The following is an 11,076-nucleotide window of genomic DNA, read 5'->3' as shown; positions in this document are numbered from 1 at the left end:
GGTTGGAAATATGGGAAAGGGGAAATTAAACCCAGGTCTTTCTACTTACAAAACCAAATATCTGTGCAAGTGCTATACTTGCTATCAATACCTACAATTATTATTATCATCAATAGTTGTTATTATTATATACAAAAATAACTAAAAAATATATTTTGATTTTAATCAACTGACATTCATTAAGCTCGTTAAAAGGTGCTTGGGGTAAAAAATTATATGTTATTACTGATAAAGTAAGGAGCAAATTATTTTTGCCCCCTTGTATTTTGTATTTATTACACTCAATATCCATATGTTGAAATTCCTCTGACACCCCCTAAGCTAACACAGTTAACTGCCAGTGTTAATATGCAATGAAAGGTCTAAAGAACCATTCAACTTAATCCTGGCAGTACCCCTCATCCTCATCTTCATATTTTTTTTATCTTCCTCAACCCTCCACAACGACCACCACCCTTCGCCATCCATTCACCGTCAGACTGGACATATAAATTGGGTAAGGGTATTTGGGAGAAGAAAATAATAATTAAAAGTAGACAAGGCAAGAAAACTGCACCAGTCCAAATTCATCTCGACTTTGACGGATAATATCTGAGTTGATCGAATATGGGTTTGAGTTTAAGTTTTTTCCGATAACTAAAAGTTGGGTACGGGTGTGGGTATGAGACTACTACATCTGCCCCGACCCCCCGAACCTGGACCTATCCCATCACTTAAAATTTTCAGAATTTTTGCATAAGGTCTAGAATTTTTATTACTAATTAATTGTATTTTAAATTTTTTACATAATTTAATATTTTTTTGTTAACGATTTTTGCAGACGTAGAACAAAAAATAAAAAGAAAAGAGAAGGAGCGTGGATACTATGCTGCATACAACATGATCACATATGGTATAATGTTATAATAGCATTACTACTAATTATAAACAACGTGACTATTGCATACTTCCTTTACACACTAATCAATTATAGTGTATGTTGGAGTCCAAATTAAATTATAGACAAAGTTGTAAAATAATAAAAAATTCACCTTTAAAATAGTATATAGCACTATAATAAATTTATTAATATATAAGTAGTTAAAAATAAATTTTTAACAATCAATTTTTTTTTCTAAAATCAAATTTTTAATATTTTCCTTAAAAAAAAATTATTATTCTAATTTAAATCGGGTACGGGATCGGGAATACCCGATACATAATGGATACTGAAATGAAATACGCCTTATTGCCATGTCTAATTAAAAACATGTGCAATCACATACTTCCTATGTTTTAACCAATAACGAAGTTAGGGGGTTACGGAGGGGTAATGTAACACAACATCAGGCAATTTTCAGTGGGAGGGGGGACAAAAAAAAGGAAGAAAAATATAATTTACTCTAAACTTAAAAAAGTTAAGCTAAATCAAAATGTTAAGCATAATAAATTTTTCTTTTGCTACTTTTTTATTTAATGAGAATAAGAGTTATACACTTATGTAAAATTTACATAGTCATCCTATAACAATTCATTATATATGATAAATTGGTTGATTTTAAAAATAATATTTTAAAATAATTTAAATGATGATTTATAATTGAATGACAGTATAAAACTGTAAATATATGGACATTAACTTTTATTTAATTAATACAAAGTAATTTTTTTTAATAAGTTTTCATTAATCCCAAAATCATGCCATACTCAAATGCATAAATTAATTTGGTTTTAACATATCCTAGAGAGTGAACTCTCTCCCCTTTCTCCCCTAAGAGATTTTAAATATTCTGTCTTCTCTTCTTTAGAGATAAATTTTAGATGTTTTTATAAAACTAACAAAGTTATTCTCTCTCAATCATTTCAAACTTTCATTCTTTTATCTTTATTTGCAAGTTTAATTTTCTTAATTTTCCATCCTTTGTTATCTATTTTCTTTTTATCTTTATATTTGAGTTAAAATTTAATATTTTCAAAAGAAAGCATCAATAATTAATTAAAAATAATCTTATATAATAATTTAAATTATTTATTATAAATTTAAAATATAATTTACATAATAACAAATATTTATTTATTATAAATTTTAATTATATAAAAATAAACATTTTATTCCATAAAATGCACATATTAAAATAATAATAGTTTATACATAACAAGTGAGAAAGCTAGGAAGAGAAGAAACAAAGTGTGTGATAAAATAAATACTAGTATACTTTTTTAAAAAGGCTTTGCTAAAAATAAATTAGTAATCCTAAGTTGCTCTCTTATTTTTCCAACGCGTTAAAGTTCACTTTTGAGTTTATTCTTACAGTCTAACGTGGTTCTGTCTAGACGAAGAACTTAAAAATTAACCTTCAGAAGTGGGGAGGATCTACCCAACGACCCAGATAGTTCTTAATTTAATTTCAATATTTTAAATATAACTTTTTATCACCAATCTAAAATATAACTTACATGTTAAAAATATTTATTTTTATTATGATTTCTAATCATAATAAATTAATATTTTTTTTTATCGAATTTAATTGCATAAAATAAATATTTATCTTTTGTATGTTCATATTAAAGGATTACTAGTTTTTAAAATTATAATTTAATTTTGGAGTATAAGGGGGACTGTTGTTCGCAAGGGAAAGAGGTGAAGAAGCAGCAGAAGAGAGAGAGAGAGATGGCGCCTCCCATTCCCAAAGTTCTCATGGTCAGATAAACTCACTCATCGATGGATGAATACTGTTTTCATATGTTGTTGTTGTGAGCTTTTACTTACTCACTGCTCACTATTACGTTTTTGTTTTGTGCCTTTCTATTCTTTCAGGTCGCAGAGAAGCCCAGCATCGCTCTCTCTATTGCTTCTGTTCTCTCTCACGCTCAGGTTCGCATTTCATATCTGAAACATAACTTTATTCACTTTTTTAATAATTACTTTAAAACTCCTAACTGACATGATTTCTGATTGTTTCATACTGTAAAAAACAATCCATACAAATTACACTAAATTCTTCTTCTTATTGTTCATTTACAATGTTACTACATTTTTTGCATATTATTTTTGGCAATACAACTTCCCGAAGCAGATGTTTACGAGAAGGGGAAGCACTGAAGTTCATGAATTTGATGGCAAGTTTCTTGGATCGCCTGCACATTTTAGAGTAACATCAGTTATTGGGCATGTATTCAGGTATTTGTCTTATCTTTTTTCGAGGAGAATATCTCTTATTAAGATTTCCCTTTCAACTTTTTTTTTTGTTTGTTTATCTTTTGAAATATTTTATGATTAATGCATTTGCACTCCTTTTGTCATGTCTTTCCTTCAAGTGGAACTTGTATTAGATTAAATGTTAATGAATACTGTAGAAACTCACAATGAGTGGCATGCAAAGCATGAAATTCTATCTTGTTTCCTACTAATTTTTTTTCAGGGTTGGGGCAGTTTATGGTGCAAACCATGCTATTTGGTCTTGCTGCACGTTACTTGTTACACCTGTATAATCCCGAGTGTTTTGAGCATTCACTGCTGTTTTTCTATCTTTTGTTGATAATCTAGTGTAGATTTTCCTGGTAAATATCAAGATTGGGCAGCCACAGATCCGTTAGATCTTTTTCAAGCTCAGGTTATAAAGAATGAATCAAACCCAAAGGTATTTCTTTACAAATATTTCCTTTCAGTATTAGATCCTGCTTTTCTATGAGATCCGTGGTTTGAAAAGTGTTAGTTCCACTAATTCTTGCTAACTGCTTAAGAATTGAGTTATACTGCCTGTGGAGATGCTTCATCTACAGTTGATTTTGTTGTGATGATTTCCTGCAGTTATTAACACATTTGTTTCATTCAGGCACATATATGTAGACATTTAAGTCAAGAAGCTCGTGGATGTCGTTATTTGGTATTGTGGTTAGATTGTGATCGTGAAGGAGAAAATATATGTTTTGAGGGTAACTATTGTTTTTCCTTTTAACATATATCTCACTACCATTGCTATTCTTCTTAATTTTTTGATACTTTATTGAGTATAGCCAGTCTGTGTTCTGTTATTGGTATGCAGAATTATTATTTTAATGATGTGAGTTTTGATTTGGTTTTTGAAAAAACAAACCCTAGTCCTTTGAACAAATATATTTCTAGTGTCTAAGGTAACCTGCACAAATAGAACATTAAAATATAAATAATGCTGCCACAGTACCCATGTTACATTTGAACAGAACTCTTCAGCCCAATCTCTGTCCTTTAAAAAGACTCTTAGTCAATACTCATTAGATTTGTTTAAACTGGCACCTTAGTATTTGCTTCTAAAACTTTATCCTTTCTTTGTTTTAGATACCCCTTTAGGTAGTATGAAGGAATTACCAGCTAATAGTGGCCTTGTGTGCCACGTTTCAACTTGTGAATGCCAAGGAATTATTTTTCTATTCTTTTTGGTGCTTTGTGTGTATTGGTTACACAGCCAGAGGTTGGCCTTCCCAACATTTGAATTTCCCTTCCCCATTTACAGTGAATGTTAAATGTCACCTTGTACTATACTGGGATATCTTGTTTTATGCAGAATCATGCCTTCACATTCACTATTGCTTGAAATGAGTCAATCAACTTTAAAGTTTCAACTTTCAAATAATATTTTGAACCATATGAAATATTGAATGTTGTTGCAGTTATAAAGTCTACTGGTTTCCATATAAATGATACTTACCGTGCACGGTTCTCTTCTGTTACTGAGAAAGATGTTGTGAAGGCTCTAGACAACCTTGTCAGACCCAACAGAGATGAGGCGCTGGCTGTAGATGCTAGGCAAGAGATAGATTTGAAAGTTGGAGTTGCCTTTACTCGATTTCAAACGAGTTATTTCCAGGGAAAATATGGGAACCTAGATTCCAGAGTCATCTCGTTAGTTTTCTGCTCTATTCCTTTTTTTTTTTAATTGATGAAGAATGACAGTCATATCTTGTTATTTAGAATTATTAGATATCAGAATAATGTAATTTATCCATTTCCCAGAGTAGCAATGGCTGAATAGATATTTGCAGTTTAGTGCTTCAACTATTAACCTTGCCACGGGAATTGCGATAGAAATTAAAGTTGTTGATTGCTGTGAGGGTTTGCTTAGATTTAGGCTCGTAAATTGGACCCTTAATTGGACTGGAGAAATCTCAGTCAGTTGAGTGCTTCAGAACCACATAAGGCTATTAATGCTTTGAAGTTTATAAATTTTAATGCTAATGCTTAAACCTTGTTCTGTTTCTGCTAATTTGAAAAGAAAAAGACTGATCAACTTTCTATTCTTCTTGCAATGATACTAGTGTGTTCTAAAGATCAGCTTGGTATATATCATGAATCCATTTTCTTTTAGTTCAAGCTTTTGGAACAATTAGTAATGTGACATGATATACTTTATTCTCTTTTCATTTTTAATTCAAGTAGATGTTAATCCCTTTGTAATAAATAAATAATTATTATGTCTTTCTGTGTTTGTTATTTTATGCTATTCTTGTTCTTTTATACATTCGGGACCAGGGATTGGTTAGGTTCCTTGGCTTGACTTGCATTGCCAACTGGTAATGCAAGTGGCAATATCTCCACCAGATCTACAGGCATCTGAACTTTATTCAGAAGCAGAAAATTACACATCACAAAGTTTCTAATTTATCATCATTCTCGAGTCAATATTTTAATTTTGGTTAAGCCTTGATGAAGTTATTGATTGGCCTAATTGCTTCCTATTTCAGCTATGGACCGTGTCAAACTCCTACCTTAGGATTTTGTGTGCAGCGGTATTTACAAATAAACACTTTCAAGCCGGAAAAGTTTTGGAGTTTGCACCCTTACATAATTCAAAATGGCTATGAGATTCAGCTAGAATGGCAACGTGGCAAATTGTTTGACATAAATGTGAAATGTTCTATTCTCTTATATTTGTGTTCTTTCTTAGTCTCAAGCCAACAAACAAAGGACACCCATTTGATACTTTTATGCCATTGCAGGTTGCTATGATGTTTCAAAAGCTGGTTTCTGAAGATGGACTTTTGGAAGTTACAGAAATATCAGAAAAACAGGAAACCAAAAGTCGCCCTGTTGGTCTAAACACAGTGAATCTTCTGAAGGTTAATAATCACATGGAGAAGATAATGTTTATATTATAAATAATGACAACATTTGAATTGTCTGTATGTGTCTTAGATGCAAAATTCCATTGTTACCGAATCACGTTTTATTTGGGGGGAACTCTGTACTCAAATCTGGCCTAAAAATCAGTCTCTGTCTATAATTATTCAGAATTCAGTGTTTATTTCTTGAGTTAATGTAAAATAACTTGGGTACAATGTTCTTTCCAGGTTGCTTCAAGTGCTCTTGGATTTGGGCCTCAGATGGCTATGCAACTAGCTGAACGGTTGTATACTCAAGGTTTTATCAGGTTTTCTCATAATTTGCTAGTCTTTTACATTAATAATGTAATATTTACTTAATTTGTAGTATGTACTAACATTTGATTGGTTTCTGCACAATGTTTCTCAAGCTATCCACGCACGGAAAGCACAGCATACCCTCCTTCATTTGACTTTCGTGGTGTACTCTCTGCACAAACAAATAATCCAACTTGGGGTAATTATGTACAAGGGCTACTTACCAATGGTTATCAAAAACCTCGATTGGGAACAGATGTAGGTGACCATCCTCCCATTACTCCAATGAGATCAGCAGCAGAAGATATGCTGGGCAATGATGCTTGGAAGCTGTACCAATATATCTGTCAACACTTCATAGGGACAGTGTCTCCGGACTGCAAGTATATAAGGTAAAATCTATACCATTTCAACATTTCTGGATCATCAACTTATGGTTTTGACTTCATTCAAGTAATTCCTTAAATGTCCCATGCCTTTTGTTTGGATTGTGTTATCAGCAACAATCTGATTAATTTATGCTTGTTGTGGTCTTTACTTGGTATCTTGTTTAAATATTTAATCATTTTGATAATGGTAGCAATACTGGATTACTGGGTACAAATGTCAAACATTCTATAACAACTTAATGGGCCAAGGTAATATCTCTTTGTAATTTCATAGATATGCAGGCTCTGAAACCTATTGGAATTTTCTCTCTTCCAATTTGTCCTTGTCAGACTGTAGCAAAAGTGCACAAGATAGAAGAACCAGGATGTGGCTTCCCTCATATTGTTGTCATAATCATATTCATATAATTTCTACATAATATATTGTCATAATATTTGTGCTTCTCTCTTCTAAACTTAATCTTTGTCTAAACCTTTGCAAATATTCATCTGCCCTTGCTTTGCCTTATTGCATGAACTTGATAAACATTTAGTTTTCTCATACATTATTATCATCCTTCCAGGAGAAAGGTTGAATTTTCCATTGGCGGAGAGTCCTTTCATTGTACAGGGCAGCATGTTGTCACCAAAGGATTTACTGCTATTATGCCTTGGTTGGCCATAAATGATAAAAATATCCCATCATTTATAAAAGGGCAGAAAATAGAAGTATCAAAATTGGAGCTCTATGAGGTAACTGTAGATCCTCCTAACTCAAATTCAGTTTCTGTGGACAGTATTTTGGATTTGATCCTAACTTCTAGTCATCTCTAGTAGTGTTTTTTGTTTTTTTTTTGGGGTGGTGTTGGTGATGAGTTACATTGGGTAAAGCCATAAAGGGAAACTGTTCATGGTGTATTTTTGGATTCAAACATAATAAATGTCTGGGATGGTTGAATCATACATATAACCATTTCTGGGGAGAAGAAAAAAGGTTGAAATTCATTTCCCATTGGAGTTCTGTGTGTATTACACATAGCTAACACCACAAATTCTGCAGGGGAGCACCAGTCCTCCAGATTTCCTTACTGAAAGTGAGCTGATATCCCTGATGGAGAAGAATGGAATAGGAACAGATGCATCGATTCCTGTTCATATTAACAACATATGTGAGCGGAATTATGTGCAGGTAATGGATATTGACATGTGGCCTATATAGATGCATCATTGTCTGGATATTCATCTAAATCAAATTGCAGGTACAAGCAGGCAGAAAGCTTGTCCCAACCACATTAGGCATAACATTAGTAAGAGGTTATCAAACAATAGATCCAGATCTCTGCCTGCCTGATATTCGTAGCTTCATTGAGCAACAAATTACTCTTATTGCCAAGGGTCAGGTGGATCATCGTCATGTGGTGCAGCATGTAATCCAACAGTTCACGCAGAAGTTTAGTTACTTTGTCAAAAAGGTTGGCTAACTATGTGTTAGTGTTTGTTCTTGCCTTCTTGGTCACAATGTGGTTCTGTACGATTTTTTCTTTCAATTTTCACTACACAATAGGTTTTTATTTGTTTATTTTGTTTCTACTAAATAATTTCTCTTGATTTAAGTTTTTTTTCTGCTTGATCCTCCTTCCTCCATCTCTAGCCTGAACATCATGTTCTTTTAAACTTGTTTGATTAAAAATTTAAAATTAATTGATGCTCTTGTTTTCTGTCTTAATTGAATCAGGTCACAATTTATCTAGTATTTCCCCAGCTTGGTTACATCTTCTGCTTCGGTCTTCCCATCTATGCTTACTTTTGTATGCCAAACCTTTTATTAATAAAATATGATTTTGTAAAACTTTGAAGTTTTAACTCCTTTTAAAGCATCTGTGAGTTGCTGCGTGTTGGATTTATGTTATCATGAAATGTTCCACAGCTTTCTCCTATATTGTTTCATTTTCAAATATTGTCCACAATGAGTCACTGAAATTTGCAACCAAGTTGCACATGGATGTATGCTACATTGTTCATTTGTTCGGCTAATTCTGTTGCTTTCTATCTTGCTCAGATTGAAGACATGGATGCATTATTTGAAGCGCAGTTTTCTACGCTAACTGATTCAGGGCGTATTCTGAGCAAATGTGGTAAATGCTTGAGATATATGAAGTTCATTTCTACTCAGCCATCACGATTGTATTGTGGTACATGTGAGGAGGTTTACTATCTTCCTCAGAAGGGCACAATAAAGGTAGTATCGTACAGCCTTCTAATAATATCAACTCTTGAAACAATATTAGTCGGTCTACTCCCTCCACCATTCAGTTCTTTCCTAACTTGTCTGAACTTGTAATCATCTTTATTATTTGGGCTACTCCCTCTGAGATATGGAACAAAGATAAGAAAGAAGGAGCTTTGGGTGTTGGTAATATTTGTCTAAACACATTGTTCCAGCGGATTGAGTATGAATATAGCACCATCATTTTGGAAAGTTAAAAGTAATTGTGAGGGAATATGTTGTTACCCATTGGATATTCACTTTTTCATTTATTTGAGAATCTTTGTTGCTGTTGTGTTGCGTGATGTGCCAAATATCTGTCACCCACATTTGCTTTAACTATTTCTGCAGCTGTACAAAGAATTGTCTTGTCCTCTAGACAATTTTGAGCTTTTGATCTGCTCCATGCCTGGCCCAGATGGTAAATCGTTTCCACTATGCCCATACTGCTACATCAATCCCCCATTTGAAGGTATTGAAACACTCATCAACACGGCTAAAACTGGAACTTCTGGCAAGATTGGCAAGGGAGCTGGCATGCCCTGCAACCTATGCCCTCATCCCACTTGCCCAAATTCTCTGGTTTCCCAGGGTGTATGTGCTTGTCCAGAGTGCAGTGGAACACTTGTCTTAGACCCAGTAAGTGCTCCCAGATGGAAACTTTGTTGCAATATGTGCAATTGCCTAGTTTTTCTTGCACAAGGTGCTCATAGAATCTCCACAACTAAAGATCGGTGCCCTGAATGCGACTCCTCAATCATAGAAGTGGACTTCAACAAGAAAACAACTCCTCTGGAAGACGGAGCTACCTTGCACCATGGTTGCATTCTATGTGATGAGTTGCTACATTCCCTTGTGGAAATGAAGCATGGTAGAAGTTTCAGGCATATGAGTTCACGAGGAAGAGGTAGAGGAGCAAGAAAAGGTGGAAGGGGCAGAGGACGCGGGGGTGGAAAAATGATGGATCCAAAAATGAGCTTCCGAGATTTCTGAGTAATGCTCAGTTGTTCGTCATGTCTGTAGCTGTAACTTGTATATGTTTCTAAAAAAAAAGAGTTATCCTTTGGTTTTTCAGTTACATTAAATTTGTTCTTGGCGTAATTATCTTGCTCACTCGATTTATGAACAAATAGCAAATTTTGAAGCTTTTTTAATTTTCAAAAGTAGAAGCAGACAAATGCACACGTTACATTTGTGTTTTACACAATTTTATTTAAAGAATATTTTTCGTGGTTTTATCTATGTTTTTGTTGAAGCAAGAATTTGTAGTTTTGTACAAAGTTCTTGAAATCTTTATATTCGACTAAGAATTTCAGTGAAGGGTTGTTACAAAATTTGATGTAGTGTCAGTAACAAAATTTAGGTGGTCATAAAATGCATTTGAAAATACTCTAAAAAATATATGTATCGTGTGAGAGGAGTGATTCTTTATATCAGAATCTGATAAATAAATTTGAAGTATATATTATATAGGCGGACATGGATTATTAGAATTATTCTTTTGAAAAAAAAATCATGTGATTTTTTAAAAAGAATTCATGTGTGTTTTGGTCTTAATTATTTATAAAAGAATTTAATGGTCGGGATCTGAGTGTTTTGATCTTTATCATTTATGATAAAAATTTAATGGTTGCAATTTTTTTAAAAGAATTCATATGATGTGTGTTTTAGTCTTAATTATTTATAAAAGAATTTAATGGTTGGGATCATGTATGAATGTTTTAATCTTTGATTATTTATAATAAAATTTAATGGTTGACATTTTTTTTAAAGAATTCATATGATGAGTGTGATTTAGTTTTAATTATTTATGAAAGAATTTAATAGTGAGATCAGGCATGAATGTTTTAATTTTGATCATTTATCATAAAATTTAATGGCGGAAATTTCTTTAAGCATTTTAATCTCGATTATTATTAATAAAGTTTAATAGTTGAAGTTTCCTTAGATGTCTATGGAGTTACACTAATATAAAATATATTTACTCTTACACATTTAACAATTTTTTATAAATGTAATTTAATGATTGAAATTAATATCGTGTTAACTAATAAAGATTGATTTAAT

At 32.6% G+C, this 11,076-nt stretch overlaps 1 protein-coding gene across 2 annotated transcripts; it reads left to right on the top strand.

Annotated features, from left to right (window-relative positions):
- The first annotated feature begins 2,528 nt into the window (after positions 1 to 2,528).
- LOC100791807 (DNA topoisomerase 3-beta) lies at positions 2,529 to 10,087 on the top strand. 2 transcript variants are annotated; one of them, XM_003538488.4, is made up of 15 exons: positions 2,529 to 2,680; positions 2,798 to 2,854; positions 3,057 to 3,160; positions 3,527 to 3,620; positions 3,816 to 3,915; positions 4,630 to 4,861; positions 5,701 to 5,863; positions 5,956 to 6,075; positions 6,307 to 6,386; positions 6,489 to 6,767; positions 7,328 to 7,496; positions 7,804 to 7,932; positions 8,003 to 8,215; positions 8,803 to 8,982; positions 9,361 to 10,087. In XM_003538488.4, the coding sequence occupies exons 1-15, from the start codon at positions 2,651 to 2,653 to the stop codon at positions 10,000 to 10,002; spliced, it is 2,592 nt and encodes an 863-aa protein (XP_003538536.1). In that variant the 5' UTR covers positions 2,529 to 2,650; the 3' UTR covers positions 10,003 to 10,087. The 2 variants fall into 2 exon arrangements, with proteins under 2 accessions (XP_003538536.1, XP_014619770.1); XM_014764284.2 differs by lacking the exon at positions 2,529 to 2,680 and having other exon boundaries at positions 2,820 to 2,854; positions 3,532 to 3,620.
- The last annotated feature ends 989 nt before the right edge of the window (positions 10,088 to 11,076 follow it).

The sequence above is a fragment of the Glycine max genome, chromosome 11 (assembly GCF_000004515.6).
Source record: "Glycine max cultivar Williams 82 chromosome 11, Glycine_max_v4.0, whole genome shotgun sequence".
NCBI lineage: Eukaryota > Viridiplantae > Streptophyta > Magnoliopsida > Fabales > Fabaceae > Glycine > Glycine max.
This window is presented reverse-complemented; position numbering and strand designations above follow the sequence as displayed.